General features: G+C 34.9%; 1 protein-coding gene across 1 annotated transcript in view; it reads right to left on the bottom strand.

Annotated features, from left to right (window-relative positions):
• Window positions 1–3594: 3594 nt before the first annotated feature.
• Window positions 3595–27409, bottom strand: part of LOC131063219 (protein PHLOEM UNLOADING MODULATOR) — a 31458-nt gene continuing 7643 nt past the window's right edge. Inside the window, exons 2-4 of the mRNA XM_057997010.2 lie at window positions 17631–18025; window positions 4232–4437; window positions 3595–4141 (exon numbers count right to left, since the gene is read on the bottom strand). Of these exons, the coding sequence (XP_057852993.2) occupies window positions 3749–4141; window positions 4232–4437; window positions 17631–18025 (994 nt within the window). The 3' untranslated portion in view covers window positions 3595–3748. The remainder of the gene's footprint in view (window positions 4142–4231; window positions 4438–17630; window positions 18026–27409) is intronic.

Genomic DNA, 27409 nt, shown 5'->3' on the forward strand with positions numbered 1-27409 from the left:
TTTTAAACAATTCTTCAACCAAGTAGACCTTCATCAAACTATGTCATAACCCTCATAAAGGCATAGCTCCGAATTGAATTCTCAAGTTCTAGGATTACCATCTCCCTAAACCCTAGAATCACGAACCTCTAAACCAATGCATAACCAACCATGCTAATCTACACAAATAGAGCTCCAGCAAGTTGTCTCATAACACTCAAAAGGGTATGATTCCCATGACCCACAAACTCCCAAGCTAACTAGACAATCATCCATTCATAGCTTTGTCCACACTAGTTTCCTTCTTGTCTTTAAAGTGTGAGATTCTTTAAAATGCATCAATCACAACTTAAACATTGTCAACATTTGGAGGATCTTCAACAATAGCCATATTAGCTTCTATGAGCTTTCCGTTGAGAATATCATTTGCCCTAATTCTACAATTCCAAGTTGTGTGGCCCATTTCCTTGTAATACTAGCCTTTTTTTGTTCATCTTTTGTCCTAATTCAATCTTTTATGATTTGTGTATAATGCCATACCTCAATTTGATGATCGTCTTTTATATCTCTTGCAATAGGTCTCTTTTCTTCAATTAGGAGAGCTAAACCCATATCTTCAACACTTTCTAGAAGAAAGTTAAAAGGAAAGATAGCACTACTAAATTTTGAAAGTAAATTGGCTTTAGTTTCCTCATCATCAACTGCAACATTGACTTATGCTAGTTGTCAAAGAAGAGATCTCATATTATTCATCTAGCTTGACATGGTGACTCTATCAATCATCTTGAACTTTAAAAATTGAAACTTTATAGAAAATTTTGCATTAATCATGAATGCCCCAAATAGTGTATTCAAATTCTCCCAAGATTCCTTTAATGGTTTAACCAAATCAATATGATGTAACTCAAAATTGAAAAGGGCAAGACCAGTAATGGCTTTGGCTTTATCATATCTACTTAGCCATTCCAATACTTTAATAGCACCTTTGGGAAGTTTCTCTTTTCCATTTACTATTCACCACATATTCTTGTGCATCAGTTGCATATGAATTTTAACTTTCTAAGTATGAAAATTGAAGCCAAAATATTTATATTATGAAAATTCCATTTTCAAAAAATATAGAAGCCAAAATAATGAAACAAAAAAAAATCAAACCCCGATACCTCCTTGCCAAACTGCTACTTTTTAAATAAAAATTTAGGATGTTGGTTTGCATAAAAACATCAAAAAAAATATTTACCTTGGATCTAAACCCTAACTGTTGAATTGTTCCAATCAAAAACCCTAACTTAAGCCCTTACCACAAATTACTTTGCCAAGTGGACTAGTTGCAATTTGCAAAACTAGACTTTGGCTTGCCTTCTCTAGCTGTAGAGCTTTCCTCTGTGTCTTCATCACAACCCTTTGTTGTTGAAGTTCATTGGTTCTTGACTATTTAAAGCTGTTGATCTTTCCTCTGCATCTTCATCAAAACCATTTGTTGTTGAAGGTCATTGGTTCTTGACTATTTAAAGAACATGTCGCACATTTTTTGCAAAATAAGAACACTAAAACTCTTATCAAATTTTGCATAGCAAAAATAAAAACCACAATTATGTTGTTTAACTATCACATTTTTTGCAAAAGCAGACACGATTTCTATTATTCTGATGCCTGCGATTTCTCATTGCAAATGTTCAACATTTTTAAGAAAAACTTGACCACAATTTTTAATTTGTAATTTCTTTAAAAGTGCAAACCTTTTCAGTGATATACTGTAATACCATGTTATAATATCCAATGAAACACAACAAATCATTATTCTATTAGATATTAGGATATTGATTACAATGAGATTCATTTCCTTATATAAAGTTTGGAAGATGAAACTAAATAAACATACAAAAGGATAAACATGACCGGACTCCCTAAACACTATAAACAGTAAATTCACTTATGTCGTTAAGATGAGTATATTGTAAAAGTTATCATTTAATATTACTCTAATAATTGCTTCACCATGTAAGTGACTGATCTAGGTGGCTGTTCGAAAAAAAATCCTCCCGATTTATTGATAAACTAATATGCCACATTGTGGCAGGTATAATTTTGAAACCATAGCTCAAGACAAACTTGAAAAAAAAAAATTATGCATGCAACAGGGTGAAAGGATATCAAAATCTGTTGCCTGACTTCTAAGCCCAAAACTGCACCAAACGCCTGAAATTTGTAAATTTTAACAATGTAAACAATAACAAATATTTTGAAAAACCAAAATCTTCTTGGCAAGAGGATATGGAAATCTGTTCAGCAAACTTTTACCCCAACAGCCATACAAAAGCCTTGATATTTGTAAAATTAATGAAATTCTCAAGAACAAAAATCTTTCTGTTGAAAGGATATGGAAATCTATTTGGCAAATTTTTACTGCCTAAAACTGGACCGAAATCCTTGAATTTGTAAAATTAAAAAATCTTAATGTTAAAGAAATTTTCAAGAAATAAAACATCTGTCTTTTGTAAGCTTGATTTCGCAAGACCTCTCAACCTCTTGATGGAATGCTTCTCATACGGCTTTTCTATATTAGAATTGTTCATTTTTTGCTAAAACTATCTATAAAAATTAATCCAATGAAAAACTCAGAGCTTCGTAGCTTAACATCACTTACTCGAATATCTCTTCCATTTTGTTATATGCCAAACATACAAACAACAATCAGTGTTAGCTTCACATTTATTCTCAATGATTGCTACCTTCTTTTTTTAATAAACAAAACAATTAACTTACTTTATTATACTTCTTCTCAAAAGATAGTTCTAACTTGACATGACTCATATTAATTACGAGGAAATAAGTTCTTTTCCTCAAATTGTCTTCTATTATCACTATTTATTCCTGGTTCATTTCATAAAATCTCTGCAAGTATTTGTATATCCAACAATTTAGTGCATTGTCTATTAGATTCCTACTATGGATTAGATCCGTCAGGACTCAGCATAGTTGCTTGTCATCATGCTTCTAATAGCTTTCATCCCAAGTATAGGTGACTCATTAGCAGTACAGGTTGAGGATGCAAATAAATTAAAGCCACTCTAGAAGAGATGTAGTTTCTCATTATGAGAAGTCTACAATTAACTCACTACATGTTATCTGTGTTGACATAGCAACAGCTATTCGTCAAAGATTTGTATACTTGGTTTAGCTTGTCCTCTGTTGATTTATTATATTCCTCTGAAAACAGTGGAGCTGCGATGGGCATCAGATGAAACTAAAGTCAATTAACTGTTTTTCAGATAGCTATAGAGTGTTTCTCGTCTTTAAGGCACTTGTTTCAATTATTGCATATCACAGAAAGGAATATTTACAGGAACATTGAACCAAACCTCAGCCTTTTATTGAACTACTTTGGAGCTTGCATGAACTAGAACACATTTCTGCTTCGGAATGGTTGCAGACTGCAGTAACTATATGACAATTCTATGACATAGATACCCCAATTCATTCTCTGCAGCATTTATCATATGAGGACAATTAATTTGGAAATTAAACTAATTGTCTTTTTCTAATCTTTTATTTCTCTTAAAGCAATATGAAAATTCCTACCATTGAAAGGTTTGCTGGCAAGCAGACGTGGGATATCAAGCATAGAGATTTTAAAATAAATTAGTCACCATAAGTTGAAATAACTTATGATGATTCCATGTCGAAAGGGTACAATAAGCAGGGCATGCCGCAAAACAATTCAAAAGAAGAATAAGCTATTTTAAAAAACAATATCTATATGGAACAGTCATCCATCTGCGGTTAACGTAAAGGCTAAAAGTCCAATGCCAAGTGAGAAAATTATGACAACGGTAGCAAATCCCCAAAGGACTCGTTTTGCTGGATTATGGCCTTGAATAGGATTATTTAATTCATTTAACATCTCTCGTACCTTCTCTAGATCAGCATCTTTAGCTGCCTGAACCAACCTTCCTTCAATTTGAGCAAGTTGCTCTAATCTCAATGTTTTCGATCGATCCTTTGAGGACCAAAAAAGATTGATAGTCCTCCATAACAAAATACCCACATATATAGCCACAACACAATCAACACTATAGTGATGTCTCTCGCGTATTTCCCTTTGGGCGCTATGCAGTACTAGAAACCATATTCCTGCCGACGTCCAACCTGGGTATGCTTCCTGCAAGCAACAGTTTGAGCATGATCATAATAAGCAACTTTAAGAAAGTTCAAACTGGGTAATGGAAGGATGCTCAAGACAAAGACATACTGTCCAGGCCATTGCTGTAAGTACGGCAACAAGCATGTGACCACTATAAATAAGATCATTGCAGCCACCACCAGTTCTCTTAAGAGTGCTGAACCATGATGTACCATCATCTGACAGTGCTGCACTCGATGGCCTCAAAATATTGACCAAGAATTTCATCCGTCCCCATTCTGGTATGATTTCAGCTGGATAATCACCAATGGGTGCTGACATATTTCACAATTAAATAATTCAGTCACTAGAAGCATGAAAAAAATTAATATAAACTCCAGCAAAAGTATCTCACGCTATGCACTTAACAAGGAATCAGATTTGGAAGTGTTTCTGGCAAGACAATTACAATAAAAAATAATGATATTATATATAAATAACAATAGATGCACGCTCATCTGATTGAATTTTTCTCCCCAAAAAATTCCTTCATTCAATCAATTCAAAAGGAGGTTTGGAACCAAAAAATGAGTGGTTGCTTCTATTAACATTGAAAGATTGATAATTACATGAACACAGACCACAAAATGGGAACTATTGCTATTTCGCAGTGTTTTCCTGGAGTCTGGTGACATCCCAGACATTCTTCTACTGTTCTTGACTTCTCATGACATGACTATCTCGTAAGGCATACGCCAGGGTTACACCATCACTCTAAATGAAAGTCAAAAATAAAACAGCAGCTTGACAGAAATAAAACTACCACTGTTACAAATCCACTGACTTGAGCAAACCAACGGTTTCAAAATTGCCACTGAGAATTACAAAACTGCCCCTTCATAATTCATAGAGACCTATAGCTTGTGGAGACCATAATTTTTGCATACAGACTAAAAATTGGGCACTTTTTAAATACATTACATAGCTATTCGAGAGGAATACAAATATATAGGGATATCAGAACTTTGATGAAGTTGATGATGTTTTTTCTAGGAATGAAAATGCACAACATTGCCCTTTTAAGTTTTCCTCTCTTTTGTTTATCTTGACATGTCCTTGAGTCTTTGGGAGTATTTTGATGACTTTCTTAGATCCTTACATATCATCCCTAGTGTATAGCTTCTTCAGTCACCAATCACGCACCACTTCTGGCTCCAAATGATTTATCCTTCCAAATATAAAGCTTAAGTTCTTTTGTGCTGCGATTTGATTGTCAATAACCTTCTTTAGGCATATAAAACATGGAAGATTGAATGAACCCACAAAAAGGGGGTAGCTCCAACTTGGATGCCAAGTTTCTGATCCAATAGTTTACATTGTAAGGCCCATAGGATTTTGGTATAGCTTGTTTCCCTTTTGTTGTTTGAGTGATAATTGTGTGTATGGTTGAGCTTAAGAAAGACCCAATCTCTAATTTCAAAGTTTCTTTCGTACCTATGCTAGTCTACTATTGTTTCATAAGGATTTGGTGAGAATCATTGATTATGCACATGATCTACTACTTGAACCTTTGAACACCCATGCAAATATGTTGTGGAGATGGATAGTTAGTGTTTTAAAAGGTTTAATCATCATCGATGATGCATAGAAAATAATTTGTTGATCTAGATTGGCACCAAAATTGACTAGATCAAATAAGTGTATGCCAAAGCCAAAGAGATCCAAATATTCATCACCTATCACCACGTGTTATATAGTATATTTAAATCGTTCTGAAATTTTTTGTTGAAGTTAAGTGAAAAATTATAAAATTTTGATATTTATGTTTCACTTTAATAACTTAACTTTTTAACTTAATTGTGCTTTCTTCTTTCTTTCTTATTTTTTATTTTTTCTTTTTGAATACATTGTCAAACCACCTCAAACACAATCATTTTGAGATAATTTGTGAAGGCTTGGGAGGCATTTTCTAGCATGATCAATAGTCAAAATTGGTCCATACAAAGGCAACCCAACACTTAGAGAGCAGTGAATATTAGTGTATAATCCTAGATGACATTTGGCAGAATTGTGTTGTAATGTCCCTTTTCCTGATCACCTTATATTTTGCCCTAAATTCACAAATCCAATAAAAAAAGGAACATAATATAGTTAGAGATATAATTTTTACCCAAGGATAAGATAATAAATATCCATGTTGGACACCTGCAATAATGTTAGGCAAATATTGAAGATATAATCCACAAGATAAATCCATTACAAGGGTTAAAACATATATTCATAAACATATAACAATCTGATCTACTATGTAGGGTTCAACCATAACGGGGCATGGGATAAGGAGACATGATAGGGTGCCCAAAGAGATCCTCTACCCTAGGCCCAAGAGTGGATATCCCATCCCTCTTGGCCTCGTGTGGCCTTCCGCCATCTTATATGAGGTGGTGTACCCAGTGGGACATCAACAGCCATTCTCCTTCATCATGCCATCCTTCTTCACCCTCTTATGATTGAGACTCCCTTGAGTTCTTCCCAACAATCGATCAGTGTAGAGGTTGAAGGAGAAACTACAATAGGGTGCCCCAAAGTGATCCTCTACCCTAGGCCCAAGAGCGGATATTCTCTCCCTCATGCAATCATGTGGCCTTTCACCATCTCATATGAGGTGGTGTGCCTAGTAGCCATTCCCCCTCCTTGTATTCCCTTCTGCACCTTCCATGATTGACTGTTGCTATTTAGAAATCCATATTTTTAGTTATGTCTAATATATATGATATTATGTGCCAAATATATTATCCTATATTAATATGTAAAGAATTATATTTCTGCATATATCAGGCGTACATATTTAAACATGTATTCATGCATCCCACAATGAACAAGAAAGTTACTGGCTGCAACAAATAGTAATCTCTGATCAAATCTATGGCCTGGTCGCTGATATATTATGGATTGATCTGTTCTTTATGAGCATCCATACTAATTCAATGCTTTCCTTGACTGATGGATTGTTGTAAAATGATTGATATTCGAATGAGTGATTGATTCAACAAATGTTGATTCGATAGAGTAATGCTTGAATGATGAATTGATTGATTCCTTAAAACACATATGATGATTGATTTCTGATTTAAAGATGTGAATTGATAATTGATGATGTTTCGATTGCTTGTTTTTCCACTTTGTTGAATTGATCTTGCTAATTGATAGATTGTTTAATTTGATTTTTGCTGATTCATAGATTGCTGGATTTCTTGATGCATTGCTGAGTGATGATGTATTGAGCTTTGCTTGGAGTGATCTCCCCTTTATACTTTATAGGTGAAAGGGTCATGACCTTCCGTAAGATTTGAGTCACCACTTTTCTTGTTGTCTTTGAGAATAATAAATTATTCTCCAAATTGATCTCCCTTGGATGTCCTACTTAAATGAAACCTTCTCCTTTATATATCTCCCAATGTGAGGAAGAGTCACACCTCTTCACCATGTCTGCCCTTTGCAATAGTCACAACCTTTCACAATTACTACCCTTCAAAAGAGTCACAACCCTTCACCACATCTCCCCTTTGAAAGAGTCACTTCCTTATTTTCTTCTCATTCCTTTCTTCTTCCATTAATCCTTAATTTTATTGAGAGGACACGTCTCTTTGGAAAGAGACATCCATTTAAAGGGTCATGTCTCCTTATTGTTGTCTTATTATTCAAATCAGACCTGCACTTCTAATTATTGATTAAAAATGCCCCTTCCAATGAAGTTCTCTTCTCCCTTTTATACCCCATGTTTGAGGGAGTCACAACTTTTCATTTCATGCCTTTTGACCATTCATTAAACTTGAATAAACTTTAATTATTTTAATTTTATTCTTTATATTTTTATTTTTATTTTATTGTTTGCTATTTCAAAATGGGGACATTACATGTGTCTAATACCTAACCTTAGTTTCATCAAGCCCATTATTAGTATGATCAATTATACTAACATGGATAAGCCCTTTTTGGTAAAGAGATATGATGGAATAGACTCAATGATTGAGAAGATCAAGACCATCATACATGAGAAAGAGTGAGATCTCGAAGACAAGTTTTTAAAACAAGTGCATAAAACTATTGAAGCAAGTGGAACAAAATGACCATCTTGTTACATCTTCCTACCTTTGAACTGAGCCCAAAATAATATAGCAATAAAATCCTTTTTGTGCCCACAAAGGCTGCACCTTACAGATATTTTGAAGTCAACAAAGGGTACAACAAAACATTTAGAATGCTCTTCCCTAATCCTAATTTGTCAAATGTAATGATGAATGAGTTTTTTAATTTTGTATACTCCAATGGTCAAAGTATTGAAGCTCTTTGCAACAAATTCAAGGACACTCACAATTGGCAATATTTCCATGGCTAAGCATTCTAACACCTACAACCTTTTGCCATCCAACTTTTATCACTAGTTTGTAATGTCCCCTAATTGGGTATGCCCTAAGTTTGCCCTAGTTCTTGATTTCCAAGTGAATAAGTGGATTTAGAGAATACCGTTCACAAGACTGAAGCCCTACAAGCAGATTAAAAAATCTGTTACAACAATAATCCCAGTAGACAGATTAGTGAGTTCATATCAGAACAGTATATCAAAACAGGAAATCAGATTAAAATAGTAAACCAGATTAGTGAATTCAGAACAGTAGATCAGATTATCATAATCAGTAGCAGAATCATCAATTCAATCATTAAACATTCTAAATGTCTTGGAGGACTCAACCATAGGAGAGCATGGGAGAATGTGACTATGATGCAGTGTCTCAAACCCTCTACCCTAGGCCCAAGAGCAAATATACCATCCCTCTTGGCCTCGTGTGGCACATGCCATCCAAATGAGGTGGTCTATCCAGAGAGGTGTCCCCATTCCGTTATCCCCTCATCTTGCCAACCTTCTTCTCTCTATGATTGGTTTCCTTGTATTTATACACCATGATAGGAGAAAGAGGTTGCAACAGGGTGCCCTGGAAACCATCTCCTCTAGGCCCAAGGGCAGAATCCTCTGTACACCCCTGGCCTCATGGAACCATCTAGTCCCCTCATAGAGATGGCATACCTAGAGGAATGCCCCTTCACCATACCCCTCTTGCAAACCCATTTCCCTCATGGCTGGAAACACCCAAAAAATATGAAGGAATACAGTAACACACAATTAACTGCAGAATGTTATTAAATCAGACTGGTATATGTAAGAGTACGTATAATCAATTATGACAAGCAGTATATTAATAATTAATTACAAATAGGCAGAGATATAAATTCTGGCACAACACTTATTATGTTGCACATAGAGAACTCATACCAACTGTCTTAGTCAATCGCACTTCCTGAGTATTAATATCTTATAAATTATCAGTCTCAATCCTCTCAATGCTCCTTATATGCTGAATGTTGTTCTTCTTATAGCCCTTCATCGGGGTAGAGGGTTATGTCTTTCCCTTAAGGTCACAGCCCCCTCAAGAGTGGTGTCTCCTCATACTGTCTTTTGCCCCTTACCAACTCATTGTTGTTTGGGTGTAATCATATCCCCATCACTAATTAATTAAACATGTATTAATTTAAACATGACCCTTTTACATGCATCTAAGTCTTATCGCTGCATCATTATTTGTTATTAAAATCGCTGCCTTAATTGGAATCGCTCCTCAACAATAGCTATATGTCCCTTTGTAAAGTGGTTGCTGTGTATCTATCAACCTATGTACTGGTGCTGAGTTAGATTGCTTTTTCCCGATGGGATACAAATCATTACCTTCCCCTTTGCTATTTGTCTTGGTTTGGTCTGGATCACAGAAAATTGTGGAGTCCTATAAATAAGACAATTTTCTTTGTGAAGTTGTTTCTTAACTTACTCAGTGATGGTGTAAATATTGATGTCATGGAGGGGACATGAAAAAGTTTTATGAATTTTAATTATTTTTGCCTTTAAAGTTTCATTTATAATTTATATTTTATAACTCTAACTCTCTAACTTTGTCTTAATAAATTGTTAGTTCATCTACATCTGAGACGAATTGGAACACACACTCCATCCCTCAATAAAGTGCAACCATCTACACTTAAGAAATGCAAAGGACTGAGTAAATATATTCCAACCTGTGCCTCCATTTGTTGGTGTAATTAAGTGTTGTACCTAGTCATGTCTTCACCTAGGTCCACATTACACTTATTACTTAAGTTTTCTTAGTGACCACTTTAAAAACATTACCACTATAAGTGGAGTTCCCACCTTTAGGGGAATTATCGCACCATCACTTGTCCACCTTATGTGGGTGATAACTTATCATTTCCATAGGATTATGACACTTGTCAACATCTTGTCTAATCCTTCATTTCACCTTGCCTATATATGCAAGGTTCATCATGTACATTTTCATGTCCATTAGCAATTCATCAATCTTGCATTGTGAAGCAATCTTTCTTGCCGCTTATGGAAGTTATTTTGGTCTTTTAGTGATTCTGGGGTGTCGTAGAGTCACCTAATACTCTAACACCTTTCACACAAATAGACTACAAGAAAGGCGCCACGAGGATGTGGGATATAAAGCTAGAGCATGCTAACTCAGCTGCTTCCACTTTCCAACATGTTACACTTAAGGAATCAAATAGAAGACATATGAGTGCCACACTACTTACAGTTCTTCTAATATACCAATACCAACATCATCTAATATTCATGAAGATAATATATTTTTTGAAGACCCATATGATGTTGAAGCCTGATGGTTAATTGTTGGCATTATTATTTTTAACTTTTACATTGAAATTTGAATAATAAGTATTTATTAGGGCATTTGGGTTTGACTAATTGACATTGTAATATTTTAAATTTTTATAGTGATTTTTTTATTGGTATTCTAAACTTAATTAATACTACAAATATGTATACATTTATTATTTTTATATATTTGTGTATGGACAAATCGAAACCCAAAATCATGTATTATGTAATTAGGGATATGATATTGTAAGGTATTTAGGTGGATGGAGATGTCGACATGTGGCACACATCTCTTAAATTGGTTATATTGGGTCATGTGAATAATTTGTATCATTAGGATTTACCCTTTCGTTGTATTATTAGATGGTGTAAAAAAAGGAAGGTGATTATCATTGTAAGAGATATGTGTGGGGTATGATGTTGTATTTGGGGTCTCTTGGAGATATAGCGTGGAGTGGCTTCTATTGTAAGAGTATTGTATGGTGTTACTCTACCTCAAGGTTATACTCTATTTTTGCATATATTCGATATTTGGGCATATTGACCAACAAATATTTCATGTTGTGTGAGATCTATATTCTGCATCATATTATTTCCATTATCATGTGTGGATCCTATCAAGTGGTGTCAAAGCTACGGTTTGGGCAAACAAAGACAAAACCCTAGTTTTTAAATATTTACTTATAACTTCCAAACTGCTACGAATTTTGCAGCAATTTTTTTACTGGAGTGGAGGATCATATAAGGAAGCTCTAGTCCGAAAATCAGGTTTTTATCATTTAATATTTTGAGAGTTATTGCAATTTCATGAATTTTCATAAGTTTGCCTTCCAAGTTGCAAATCAAAGAATTTATCTAAAAATTTTACATTTTTGAAAAGACCATCAAAATTCCTCAAGGGTCTATTAATTTCATTTTTTAATACGAGGCTAACTATATCATGTTTTGGTGGGTCAATTGGATTTCATAGAATGGTTATCTATTAAAAGCATTTTTTAATTACCCTAGTTTCAATGGAGATTGTTACTTTTGATGGAATTGGAGATACACTAGAATGGTGATACAATTATAAAATAGCTCATGAAAAATATATGGTATGGAAAACATCTTTTCGATGTTGTTTCAAAGGTGAAGCTAGACAATGGTATGAGCCATTAGATGAAGATGTTTTTGTAGACACCTAAAGTTGACCACTTGCATTTGGTCAATTTATCCTTGATTCATCTAATTTTCTATTGTTTATCTTAATTACATAATATTTTATTATTTAACTAAAATTTCCTATTTTTATTTATTTCTTCCAAGTCCTAAGGTAAATTCATTGATTTTATTATCTCTCCCATTTATCCTACATTGCCCTTTCTATGGCATAAATTAAATAAATAAATCTTATTTATTTATTTAATCCTCCTCACTTGTCACATCCTCCATCACTTTTACTTAACTCCTAATCCATTCCTTAATCATTTGCATACACTTAATCCTTGATTACATGTGGTCAACTCCCTCCCGTAAAATCATGCACATGGGCTTTTGTACATGTGACATGGCCTTGGTAGCATATCATATGGGCCTCGTCCCCTAAAGTACTCCAAAAGAATTTTTAATCCCTTTATTCCTCCCATTCGTCCCTCTTTAGAGTGTGAGGACAAACTTGCCTTTATGGCAAAATCTCCTCCCACAATCCAAAGTAACATCTCTCTCTCCTCCCACCTCATGGTGCCACTTAGCACCATCCCATAAAGTGAGAGGACCAAATCATCCTTTACCCTTGATTTTCATCTCCTAATCTTGACCATCCATTCAATTTTACCCCGACTATATATATCCAACATTTAACCATTTTTATCCCTCTCTCACTCATTTTACAATCGAGTGTCATTATGTTGCCAATATCATTAGTGAGCACACATGCAATCCAACATCATAGGCAGATCTACAAAAGGAGTCTAATATACTTTAATTTTCTTAAAATATATGCTTGTTTGACTTTCTTGACCCAATCGTGAGTGTTTGCATGTTATCGAGTTTTGTTTGGTTTTATTGTTAAATCGTTTACTTTGGAACAAATTTCACGCACACAATTTCTTTTTTGGATCAACTAGATAGATCGAGAGGAAAAAGTGGGGGAAGAAAATGAAGAGAAAGAAGAGGGGGAGGGGAGGAGAATATGAAGAAAAGGAAGAAGAAAAAGAATATGGCAAAGGAGAAGACTTGGACGAGGAGGAGGAGATGGTACAGGTACATGCACTTTAGCTCCTAGAAAGGAAGATTCAATCTTTCTTTTTCATGGATAAATTCAAAAGGAAAAGGTTGTTGTCTCTATAAACCCTAGCAGAAAGAATAATTTCATCAACATAGAGTTAGCCAAGAAGCTACATATACAAGCAAAGAACATCAAGGATAGTCAAATATTAAATATAGATATTCAAATTTTTGAAGATTTAAAGGTCTCTATGGATAAATATGTTTTGCATTCAAACTTCCATGTTTTGGATATGGATGGATTGGATATTGTTCTTGGTTATCCTTAGTTAAAATCTTTGGGAACAATAAATATCAATGTCCAAAGTAAGTTCATAAAGCTTTAGTATAAAGGAAAAAAAATACATTTCAAGATTTTTTTTTTTGATCGGTAATTGGTTCCTTCTATATTACTCGCTTTTGACTAGAGCTACGAACCAGTGGGGTCACAGTGGGAGACCCCATCCCCGTGGTTACATCTTTTCACCTGCTAAGGCATTAAGACCTCCCTAATCTTGTCTCACGTTGATCTTGGTTCTCTTTTCATCATTTGGGCAACCTCTTATCTCTCCATTACTCTCCTTATCACTCAATTCTTCTCCTTATCCCTCCAACCCTTATCACTCCACGAGACATCCATATCACTCCGCAACCTGCATACCAACTCGACGTGCACCATTTTTCCTCCTTATTCCTCTACGCACACCATACTCTTTGTCCCTGGACAAAGAGGCATTAACACCTCAACTGCAATAGTCTTGGGAGATTGGTCACTATCACAAGTCCGTCGTGTTGCAGGTGCCTATTAGCATCACCTTTTCTGCAAAGACCGAGCATTTCCTTGGCAAGGTACCAACTGGGCATCAGGGCTTGAACAAACTCAAACCCAAGACCTCCCAAACAAGAGGCTCACGAGATACTGGTACGGTGTGGGGTCATCCCCACAGTACAAGATACTACACATAAAGAACTCCAAGGAAAGTCAAGGAAGAGAAAGTTCAAGAATCCCATAAAGATTGTAACAATGAATTAGAAGGCAAGAAGATCAAGATGTTGAGAAAAATGAAGAAATAAATAATTCTACTAAGGAACCACTAAAACAAGTGGCAAAAAATGGTGAAGAAATAGAGAAGGTTTCAATGACAACAAAGGGTGCAATATACAGGCATCCACATCATTGTGAGCAGCAAAAAGTAATGCCTACTCATGGAAGCAAAGAACTTACTATGGTAAGGAATGGAATCAAATGGGTGCAACAAATTATGGCTCAAGGATGGGTTCCAAGAATTAGAAGGCACAACAAGGAATCAACTATGGATCTCTTTGGCTTCTTCTTATGTTTCGAGACAAAACATGTTAAGGAGGGATGGCATGTTATGTAACTAGGGATAGTATATTATAGCGTATTTAATTGGATGGAGATGCCAACATGTGGCACACATCTCTTTAGTTATCTCGGGTCATGTGAATAATTTGTGTAATTAATTATATCACAAGTTTTGAGCATGGCTTCATTAAGATTTACCCTTCCATTGTATTATAAGGAGGTATATATAAAGGAATGTTATTATCATTGTAAGAGATATGTGTGAAATATGATATTGCATTTGGGATCTCTTGGAGATATAGTGTAGAGTGGCTTCTTCCATAAGGAGTAGAGTATGGCATTACCCTACCTCAAGGGTTTGCTAGATTTTTGCATATTGGATATTAGGGCATATTCACCCACAAACATCTCTTGTGTTGTGTGAGATATATCTTCTGCAATATATTATTTCTATTATAATATGTGTATATCTTATCAACTTATTTGGTTAGATCCACAACCAAAACCAATAACTTAGCTAAAAACACAACAAATGCCCAAGATGTACCTATGTTTCCTACTTGCATTTAAGGATGTAAATAGAAAAATAAAAAAATAATTGAACATAATATATATATAGCAAGATGAAGTCACCCCTAAATTCTCCCAATGCTAGGGTTTTCGAAAACAAATTTGCATGGTTGGAGGATGAATTAACTGTAAGGGACAAGATCGATGCTAGCAAGTGGGAATATGTAGAGGATCCAAGGTGTTATGACAAGATCCATAATGCCCTGCGTTGATTGGGCTTTGGGTCAATTCTTATCCTACTTTGCCACAATCTTTTATCATTATAGTGGCAGGACAAATTCTCAACTATTCTTCCCACTAGGGGAAAACATCAAGGATGCCAATAGAAAGGACATGCCATCGATCAAGGATGCAACTACCCCAATACATGAAAGCCTCCACATTAATTCAAACGATAAACATGGTGTTTAGGCTAGGGCTATTTTGCCACAACGTAAATCATTTTAAGGACATCATTTTGCTTGGAAACAAAAATGCCATCAATTCCTCCCAAGATTCATCAAATTTAAGCACAAATGGCAACAATCTAATAATAACAATGGAATCATAACGCCCCTTCAATATGCTGGCAAGCCTTTTGAACTAATTCAACTAAGGCATGGTTGGTTTTCAAATGACAAGGAGGTTGGTAATGCGACAACAAGAAGCTTGGAAATACTTAATTTTTCCAATCCATTTATGCCTATTGCTCCCCTTTCACACTCCACGATGAAGGATATGCTTTCTAAGGTTTTGGTTGGCAAAGAAGGGAGAAATCTATGTCCTTGGCTTAACCTTGGTTTAGATTTTCAAATGGTCATAGATAACAATATTGTCATGTTAGTGTAGAATATATTTTACGTTTTTTTTAATAAGTAATTTCATGTGTATTTCTACACATGGCTGTAAGGCACCTTAGGTAGGTTATGTGGCAACTTAGAGTTGGTCAAACTCATCCAAGACACATGTTGATACTTCTTTGCCAATTGGTGTAGCTTACTTGACACCACTCATTGAATGTTGGGATCGACTTCTAATTTGACCCAATCACTCTACCTATTTGTACACACCTTATTCATTATCAATTCACTCCAAATTCGATACTAGCACAATGCTTAGTAGATCCTAGTTCTAACATATCAAACTAGATCAAGTGTTTATGGTGGACTTTGTTGACGAGGTGAGCAAGTCTGAAATTTGGCTGCAACAGGGAGCTTTAGTTTGTAAATTTATGATTTTTGACCCAATTTGGTAAAATTACATGACCGATTTACCCTCGTTTTAAACCCTTATGAATGAGGGTTTTCCTAATTTCCTTTGTGCTAAAGGATGGTTCTTAATAGTGTGTAATTCCGATACAAAACAGGGATATTCTTCTTAAGAGTGGTCCCTGGTATTGGGACAAAGCATATTTAGGATTAACTTGGTTTCTAGATTTCAATCCTCAATCAACTTCTCTTCCCAACTCCCCAACATGGGTCAAGCTCCCTAATTTTCCCCTACAATTCTGCTCTAAAACTTGACTTTATTCCATTAAAGACTCTCTAGGAAGACTTATTGCTATCACAAAACTAGATAGATGTTCACTCATTTCACGTGTCAAAATTTTGGTTGGCATGGATTTTACAAAAGTTTTTCCCTAAAGAAATTCATCTAAGAGTGGGGAATTGGATTTGGATACAACAAATTGATTATAAAGGTTTACCCTTCAAGTGTAGATCTTGTTTTGCTATAAGTCATTTAGCACCAAACTACTCTAGTTTTCTCACCTAGCTCCTTGGTGGGTTAGGGTTAAGCATAGACATCAATTGATTGAGGATGTTGTGGATTTGCATGGTGTGGCTTTTGAGGATTTTTCCTCTTCTAATTCCTCTATTGATGATTCTTCAATTGCTCCAAAGATTCCTCCCAAGTCTCCTTCTATGCAGGCCAACAACAATAGTAAGGAGCCTCCTTCTAGGATGGTGGGTGTTTTGACTCAAACAATCAAAGTGCAACATTCCTCTCCAACTTAAGCCCAACAAGTCTTCTAGTTCTCCCTCAGCTGAGGTTTCTTCATTCCCTTCTCAGGGTCCTAAGAAGTTTGAAGAATGGATCTCTATGGTTAGACAAAAGAGGAAAGTTCCTCCAGGTAACATTGGGGATAGTAGGATGGTCCTACAAACACATAATAAAAGGGGATAAGGTTGAATTGCTCGTATGTTATGTATCTATTTGGTTTTTGCTTGTGTTAATACCGGAAATGTTAAGGCCTTGGGAAGAGGTCATCCCTTTTGTGGCCTCTCTCACTCAGGTCCAAGTTAAAAATTAATTATTTAAATTTGGAACAATATATAAAATTGTTAAAAGTATATATATATATATATATAAAAATAGTTTTTTTTTGTAGACTTGTATACTTCTTAACAATTTTATATACTGTTCTGATTATATATATATATAGCAGAGAGAGAGAGAGAGAGAGAGAGAGAGAGAGATTTAATTTTCTTAGCCTCCCTCCAGCATTTGCAAAATTCACACTGTGTTCCATCTTGGAAACCATGCCCCCTGTACCCTATCCCAAAATTCATGGAAACATTAACAAAATGTTACACAGATTTGAAATGAAATTAAAAAAAGCTGAACATTTTGGACATGATTTTCATGGATTTGCTCACCATTACTCATATCTTCTCGAAGAAGCTGACGAATCATATTAGGGTCAGATGCATATGGCACATAATATTTCTGTAGCCAAGGATGAGGATGGTTAGGAATTTCAAATCGAACAGAAGCACACCATGGTCTTGCAGAAGGCAGGATTGTTGAGAGAAATGTTATAACCCTTAGTAGTCGGCCAACAGCCATAGTGAACATATACCTGGCTCCAAGCCCCAACCCAGGAGCTTTAACACAGTCAAACAAAACTGAAAATGCAAGCATCAGGAACAACATCAAGTAGTGATGTAAACCAATAATGGGAGCCCTTAAAACTTGCACCACTACCATTGGAAGCTTTTCATTCAAAGCTAAAAACAACCACTGTCCGGTGTCGGGAAGAGGAGATGCAGTCCTGGAACCAATAAAAAGAATCATACATTAAAAGACATTCAATAAGGGAAAATCAGAAACCTGCATAGCAATTTTAGCACTTCAAGAACAGAAAAGAAGAAAATGTTGAAACATTCTATGAAGCAGAAGAAAAAGAAATAAATAAAGACTACTAGAATATTTTTCCCAAGTTTATGGTCTGCAGTTCCAATGAGGACAAACAAGCATTTATTTGTATCAGGGTGGGACAAGTCCAAAAAAGACCCTATCTACTCGTAGAATACCAAGTAAGATAGACTTTCTCACATGCCAATGAATCAAAGATTATCCCCCATAGCTTGAAAAGCATTGAATGTAGAAGAATTTTTCAGTAATGAAAAATCTTTGCCATCCGCACCATGCTTAGACAACAGTATTTCCTGTTGGAACTAAAAATAAACATAATAAACAAAGATTTGCAAAGAACTGCAGAAGTACCAACCGTAGACTTGTATTGCTCTGTTCCTTGATAGCTTCATTAAAAGCTAAAAGAATAAACAGCTCTGTGGTACCATTAAAATCATCTATTATAATCTTCTTGTAAATTTAATTTTGTTAAAATCCAACCTAAGTAAGAGAAAGTGTAGTAAAAACCCTCACAGACGTAGACCCCTGAATTAATCACATTAGCTAAGAAAATTATAAGGCAAAAACTGTCACCACATAAGCATAACCAGGAATTGGCATGCATCAGCATGGTTTAAGATGGGCATAGAATAAGTAAGGCATAAAATTGAAATGAAAAGTTTTGTTACTGTCACGTGGTTCCAAAAATAAGCGACACGAGAATGTCATTGAAAAATTTCTATCAGAGCCTTCTCGAGAGTTTCTTTTAGTTACAGTCCAGACAGAATGAGATGGGCAAAGTAAAGGAAAACAATGACTAGTATAGATCCTTCAGTTCATCACACAATAGCCATGAAAATCACAATGCAAAAATTGAAATTGGCATGCATCAGCATAGTTCATGTTGTAATAAAAGTGACGGATAAAATTGAAAGGGAAAGTTTTAGTGTAGCAGCATGATTTCAAAATTAATCAAAGTGACCATATCCAGTGCCATTGAAATCTTGTATTAGTCTTCGAGTTTCTTTTTGTTATAGTCCAACCAAAATAAGACAAACATAGTAAGAAAAAAATTAGACAAAAATAAACCCTTTAATCTCAGATACTAATTCTAGTTTGGGTTTGGATTCTCAATTTCAGCTAGAAGAAAAAATTGGGGGTTGGGTTTGTTTTGAATTCATCCATACAAAATCAAACAAAAAAATATATAAATATATACATCATAGTTGGACTATTCGGACTCGGCAAAAACTCGCCAAGCCCAAAAACTTGACTTGGCAAACAATCAGCAAAATCCCAGCAACTTAAAAAATTGCTTAAATTTCATTAGAAACACAATTTTTTGCAAAATTCAATGAGATGATGCATCTAACGAGTACAAAAGTGTTTTCTATCATATTTGATTCAATTTTGTTGAAATTATAGCTAAGTTCGGATTACATGTAATTATAGCTTGCTATGAATATTGGGCAAGACCTATATAATGTAACTTGTAATAGGGCAAGACCTATATAATGTAACTTGTGGATAGGACAAGACCTATTGAATGTAACTTGTAATTAAGCAAGACCTATATGTAACTTGCAATTGTATTGGACAAGACCTATATGAATGTAACTTGTAATCTATAGGTTTGATCCTATTCTTGGTGCCAAAACAATAAAGCCGAGCTAGGTAAATTGGGAGGCTATGTCACATATATATACAAAACATCATTCATGCTTATTACACATTCATTCCACACAGTGATCTCCTTCAGCGACAATCAGAGAATACATTCATTAAGCAGTAATCAGCAAATCCATGCAGTCATCAGCGAATCCATTCTTATCAGCAGCGAATCATCTTCTATGCTCAGTGAACTGCTTTCTGGATACAGCGAACTCCACCTTGAGGACAGCGAACCTTATTCAGAGGACAGCTAACTAGATACAAAGGGCAGCGAACCTTCTTGAGGCAGTGAATTGATCTGCAAATGGTGTCTTGAATCAGCATTCAAGTGTACTGCAGATAAGTCATTTTATTAGTGTATGCCCTAGTTTGAGTACTCCATACTTCTGTTCACATTCTGCAGTTCTGATTGCTTCAAGTGTTGAAGCAGATTTGTAAAGACTCGTACTGATTTGTCATAATAAGATTTGAGATTATAGCTGGGTTTTTCACCTCCACGTGGGAGGTTTTCCCAAGGTATTCTGGTGTTCTTTATGTGCATTGATTTTTTGGTTTTCTGATTTTGCTATCTATATATTACAGTCTGATCCAAAAACTAACACATTTGAATGCAATTTGGAATGCTGATGGCTGATAGACTGAAACAAAATGAAAATAGTAAATTGTTATTGTAAAATTAAAAGTAAATACTACATTAAAATATTTTGTATCTTCCTCTTCCTTGATCTAGTGAAAACTAGGGAAGAGGTAGAACTAGAGGGTCCAATCCTTGGAGTTTGTTGTGGCTCCTCCGCTTCGCTTGGGGTAACAGGTTGCATCCCCTAGTTAAACTCCATCCTAGATGTAGATTCTAGTGGCAATGACGACTCCTCAACCTCATCTATGTCATCCAATCCCAAATCTCCTATTGCACCTACTTTCTCCAATCTCCAATGCCTGCCTCTCCAAGACATAGATCTCATCCTCAATAAACAATGGAGGTTGCTCATCCTGCCCTATCCAATCACTATAAGGATCTATCTCATCCAAATCAATTGGATCATCTGATATATATGAAGAGATTTGATGATGCTATCTTTAGTGTGATAGTGTTCTGAGATAGTAGTTGATGTCAGATGTGTTTTCCATGATATTGGTTGCTTCACACAATGATTCAAGGATAATTTAATGATCAAGAGATCTCGTTCATTTCAATTCATCTATTCTCTATACTTTTCAAAAGATAGTGTGTTGCTTTAGCTAGCTTGTGCAGTTCTTTTGTGATATTACTTATTTACTGTTATCATGTTTAGTTAAAATACTTTAGCACATGAATATGCTTTGAATATATTTATCTTGATTAGAAATTTGATGAAAAAAAAAATGCAATCAATGTGATGTTTTGAGTATTTAAAAGATGAAATATATCATGTATATATATGTGTGTTTTAAAAGAGTATCACTCATGAGAAGAACTTGGTTCGGTAATCTTATATATGTGCCTTATTGAGCTATCAGACATTCACATCTTAGTTGGCTGAGTTAAGTTAAATTAGTGGGTATAGTGGTAAGTTGCCTTATGTCAATTAGTGATATTTCATAATGTTTTGGTTTGAATACCCTTGTTTGGAATGTTGGATTGAATCTTTATGATAGGTTTAAATCTTTAAGCTTTCATATCTATCTATATATTAATCGATGAATATATATATATATATATATATATATATATATATAATGTTTAATTGTTTAGATTTAATACTTGATTATTTGATATATACAAGTATTAATATATGTATATATACATACATATACTAATATATAAATATATGTGGATCGGTCTGTATTTTATTATGGTGACCATGTCAAATAAGGTAGTCAACTCGTATTGACCAAGATGAGTAAGCCTCATGATTCACCCCCCACACACACATAATGGTGGGCACGTAGGTGTTAGTGTGGCCTGTGCATGGGAGGTGAGCACACAAGGTAAAGTGTCATGTGAATAGGGCAAGCCGCCACCTTTCTAAATACCTAGGTGAAGGGTAAATACCTTGCGCACATGTTTAGATGGTCGCTTGCTATTAAGGCCAATATATATGGTGTGGTATGTACTATCATCAACCATATGGACCTTGGACTGAGTCGACCAAGTAGGCATAACGTGTGACTTGGTTCTATGTGCAAACCGAGACTTGTGGAAGTCACTGCCCATGCATGCATGTTGGCAGTTTCTCGAACTAGGGAGACTTATTCCAAGGTAAAGGTGGTTGATTATGGCAAGTAACTAGCATCGACCTATTCCTTAGGCAAAGCGACTATGTGTAACAAGTGCCTCCTTATCTTTAGCATTTTGCATTGATAATGTAGTTAAGTGGTCATGCCAAGTATTAGGAAGACTTAGTCAATAGGTATGTGGATTTTGACTAGGTCGACCCACTTTGCAAGCTTCATAAGTGGAATAGATATAATACAAATTCTATTCTTTGATTTTAATAAGAGTTATAAACCTATTTGTTTAGGTAATTTATAGGTATGACTAATCATATTTAAATTAGTAAATATGAGTGATTTGTTGTAGAATTTTGTAGGACTGTTTATGTGTCGACTTTGTAATTAAAAAAGAAGCCACATAGTCTTAGTGGTGGCGATGGGAGAGAGTGGTGGCAATTCAATGAACTTAATTATAGCATTAAGTCTCTCAAACTTGTGTATAAATAGAGCTCTCTTTCTTATTGAGAGCATCTCTCGCATTTCACTCTCATCTCATCTTTACGTCTCCATAATCTCTTTTCATTTTTGTTCATTGTTTTCATTGTTCTTCATTAGTGAGTTAAAGAGGATGGTTCAAGTATTGTGAGGAATTAGGCTAGTTGTTATCATTGAGAGCTTGTGAATTTCTATGTTAGTGGATAAGTTGTGAAGCTAGCGAGATTGTGAGAAGGAATCGGTATTGTGTGGAAGCTATATACCAAGCATGAGGATTCTATCTTTTCTTTCATATTGTGATATTTATGTATATAGAATAAGTTATTGTAGAAGCTTAATTAAAGCAATGATTGAGATTGTGTTACTTGCAGAATATGCATCTTTTAGTTGATAGAAACTTGATAATTTTTATGAATAGATTTATGCACATGTATGTAATAGCTAAAGTTAGAGTTGTGCTAAGGTGTGTATCTTTAATATATAGGAATGACTGATTTGGTTAATCCTGGGGTCAGGTCAATCCGTGGATGGGAATAACCTAGTTAGTCATTCTATCATTAACCTTATGGGAATGATATGGGAATGATATGTGTATAGAATAAAAGGTCACTTACCAAATAGAGCAATGAAGTGGGTGGACATATGACTCACACTCGAAGTACCAGGTGATGAATTATTTGGCCAAAGTAGTGCAGGTTGCTACTGTTTACACTGATGGTTCACTGTGATCCAAGTTTACATACTAGACAGGGAATGCCATACATGTAGGTTGTAGCCAATGTATGGTAGCTCTAGTTATGTAGAACACAACACTACGCTCATAAGGCTATTATTATGAAGTCACCAAGCCAATCTCTTCATCGAACAGGTCGCTTCTATTAAAAGAGGCACGGGGGACTATAAAGTCTTGGTTGGGTGGAAAAGTGCTTGAGTGATGCTCTTCCTCATCCAGTTGGCAGCCAAAATTTGAGGATGTATGCCAGCAAGGACATTTGAACCATTTGTTTTTCTTATGTTTCATTAAGCTCATAGAAGCTTTGTATGTATTCAAATATTCCTAAAGTAAATGGAAGTTTGGAAAAGAAAAATATAAAAAAATTCATATGTTTATGAATATGACATTGTATATGATTTATGATGCAATGGAAAAAGTTGAAATGGGAATTATTTCAAATATGCATCTTGTTTATGAAATGGAAAAAGGAAAATTTTTGTTACTTGTATGTTGGCAATTTATTTCATTCACTTGTGGGTTAAAACTTAGTAAATTGTATGGGTAGAGCAATGCGCATGCTACACATGTCACCCAATCAAGTTTGCCTATGTCCTCCAAAAGAAGGTCAAAGACATGTGCTGCACAAGGTGACCAAAAAAGTGTCGTGTTTTGCTTGGAGGATTCTCCCAGCCACCACATATGTTGTTGCATTATCAGTTATTATTTGCACCACATTTTCTATTCCAACTCCACGACAACTTCTTTCAACATTAGAGACAAAGTTTCTACATTTTTTACTTTGTTGGAGGCATCCACTAATTCAAAAAAACCTCATTCTTGCAAGCTACTAAAAAATTAAAAATGGTGTGGTTTTTCCCATCAATCCACCCATTGCAATTTTTTCTCTCTCCCTTTGCAATTTTTTCTCTTCTATGGCTGCAAGTTGGGCATTCATTTCTCTTTATATTTCTTCAGTAGTCCCAAGATAACCCTTGGCATTGTGATGGGTAATGCCTACAAGATGGTATTTGAGGCAGTTGATGCCTCCATGATATGTTTTTTCACATCTAATGCAATGAACTGACCTAGGTTCTAATCCTTGATAGCCATATTTCCAAGCAGGGTAACTCTTACAGGACGAGTGCCTACAAACAATGGTAGCAGCACCAATGTGGCAGAGCCTGAGATTGAACTAGATGATTGAAGCATCTCTATTTGCCATTATAAATTAACCTACACATACAAAGTGAAAGTACAACATGTTAATTTTTTAATAAAAAACAACCTAAATTAGTTTAAATCAATAAAAAATTAATCTAATCTAAAAATTCTAAACCTTTTCTTCAAAAAAAGGATTAAATTTTTTTTCTTTTTTTAAAAGTCGGGTACGAAAAAATCAAGAAAATTTGACAAAAATGGGTGACGAATATTATTTTGTGGAATTTAAATCTAAATATACTACATAGTATTAGCATTGATGACTTTCTTTAACCTGGATGTAGCAAAAATGAAGTAAAATGTTTTTTAAAAAAAAGAAAATGAAAAAACAGAAAACCTACCTGTGCTTCCAATTTGCCTTCACATTCACCAAAAGATCTCTTTGAATCTGCTCTCCTCAATGAAAACCCATTGCAAATGGTGTGCTTGCTAGTTGAGAGGGCTTACTTGCCTTGGACAAGGAAAAGGAGCGAATTTGATAATTAAATGTATTTTTTGGTGTGGTGGCCTTTTTTACCTACACGGCCAAGTTTTTTGCACAGAGTCGCCAAGTCTTGGGCAAAAATTTGCCAAAAAATCAGCAAGTTTTTGTCCAATACTCGATGAGTTTTTCAGCGAGTCAATGGCATAAAAACTCGCCTAGGTTTTGACTCAGCAAGTATGCCATCACTGATATACATATTTGCAGCAATAATTAAATTCAGAATAGAACACAACAAAAAATTAAAAAAATTACCATGAAAATTTAAAAAAATACAATACAAATTAGTCAAACTCAAATGTCATAATAAATATTCATTGTTCAAACTTCAATATTGATGAAGGGCTACTCCACCCAACACTCACACATAGCACAACAACATATATTAGCACAAAAAATGCAAGAAGAAAAACAACCCACTTTCGATTTCTTCAATGAAATGAAACTATAGATTCAAAAATTACAATGCTACAAAGTACATCCACATGTGTGTGCCTCTTTACAAACAAAATCAACTCTAAAAAAAAACTTTACAGATCGAAGCCACAATTTGCACTCACGGAGCTATCTTTAGTAACCTCTATTCACCTCTTTATTGACACCAATAACTGTCTTAGAATGTTCTTTTAAGTGTAACTCCCCCTTTTTTTGGCGCTAGAGGTCCAATTGTTCGTTTTCCAATCTAGGAAATTCTTTCATCTAAAAATTGAAATTTGGTAGCACAACTTCCAAGAGCCATAACTTTTGACTTGAGCATCTGATTTGCTATTATAATATATTGTTGGAAGGCTTGCAAAAAGATCTACAATGCCAAAATCATCCGAATATCATTTCATCCATGTTTTGAGATATATTTTTGTTCACTTTAGGGGGTTTAATTGCCACGGGTCCCCCTAGGTTCGCCTAGGGTACCACCCAAGAACCTAAGGTGTCTAAGCAATACCCTAGGCATACCCACAAGAGAATCAAGACCAAATCTAAACCTAGATTGAATGCATATCAATACAGGGGGGTTTTGACCGAATCTAATAACAAAGCTAAATAAAACCCTAGCCATCACTTATGCTAAACACTAGTTGATTACCATAGTCGCTAGTTCAAAACACTATCACTAATTTGCACTACTCATAAACCCTAGTTATGGCCCTTCAACCCTTAGCTAATGATTCATACTATGCCCTAGCTGCAACTTAAACCTATAGAAAAAAAGTGACCAAGCCATGCAACAACAAACCTTGGTTGTGGCTGAAAAAAAAATATCGAAATTATTGAGTCGTCACTTTTTTCCTAACTACTAGTTTACTCTAGAGCTTGGCACAATTTTCCTCTACATAAGTTCACAATTTTCAACTGAAAACTTCATGCGGTTTAACTCTTGTCTATCAACACGATTTTAATTTAAATCAGCTGACAAATATTCTTTAAACCTTACAAGATTTCCTTGTAGAAAAGAGAGCTGATTTTCTTCTAGAAAAGAGGTATAATTTCAAATTTTCACTCAATAACTAACTGTGATTTTTTCCTTTAAAATAGCCTGCAATTTTTAAAGAATTCTTTTCAAAATATCAGGTGACTAATTTCCTATGTTAGAAACATTGAATCAATTACACAATAATGAACTCTTCAAAACATAATGACACCTCATAACCTGTTCTCCATTCCTTTGAAATAACTTACAAGGAAACCTCCACAACTAATATAACTCACAGTTGCATGACAACCAATTGTATCTTAAATTCAATTTCCTAATCCTTCAGAAAGCTTAGTCTTTCATCCCTTCGAAAGACAATCTGAATGAATTGCTTACAATCTTCTATCTTGCTCCTATCTTTATACTAATTCAGCTAAAAATCTAATCTTCCAAAATTTGGCTTTAATTACAAAAACATCCTTATCATTTATAAGAATGAGATAGAGTTAAGTCTAAATCACTTATGTATTTCTACACTTCATTAGACTTATTTAACTAAATAAAAGACTTTCACTTTAAAGTGAAATACAAAAAAATTTGAACTTTTCCCCGCTTTTTACACCGAACCTGTGCAGAAATTCCCATCTGAGCTGAAAACTCAACAATTGCATCATTGAATTCATATCCCAAATATGCTACTACACCCATTCAAATACTTAATCAATCCACAAAACCATAGGGCAACCAATACTAATATGCTGAGATAAACAAGTACTATGTGAGGTTAATTCTAATACTAATATGTTGAGATAAACAAAGTACTATGCTTTCATATAGTTGATAATCCTTATATACAGCTAATCTCATCTACTTATGCTATGCATTCTTAACATACTTGCAGAAAGTAGCATAAACAAGTGAAAGAAACACAATCAAGGGTGGATAAATTGACCAAGAGGGAGAGTAACATGAACTGTGCAAGTAGACAACACAAAGAGCCATTACACTTCAAAGATGACTCTTCAACTATGCTATTATGTAATGCATGAGGCCAATTTGACAATAGTTAAACCCATCCAGCATCTTATTTCCTCAAAGACAAGCTCAAATTCAATCG

The sequence above is a fragment of the Cryptomeria japonica genome, chromosome 1 (genome assembly GCF_030272615.1).
Source record: "Cryptomeria japonica chromosome 1, Sugi_1.0, whole genome shotgun sequence".
Lineage (NCBI taxonomy): Eukaryota > Viridiplantae > Streptophyta > Pinopsida > Cupressales > Cupressaceae > Cryptomeria > Cryptomeria japonica.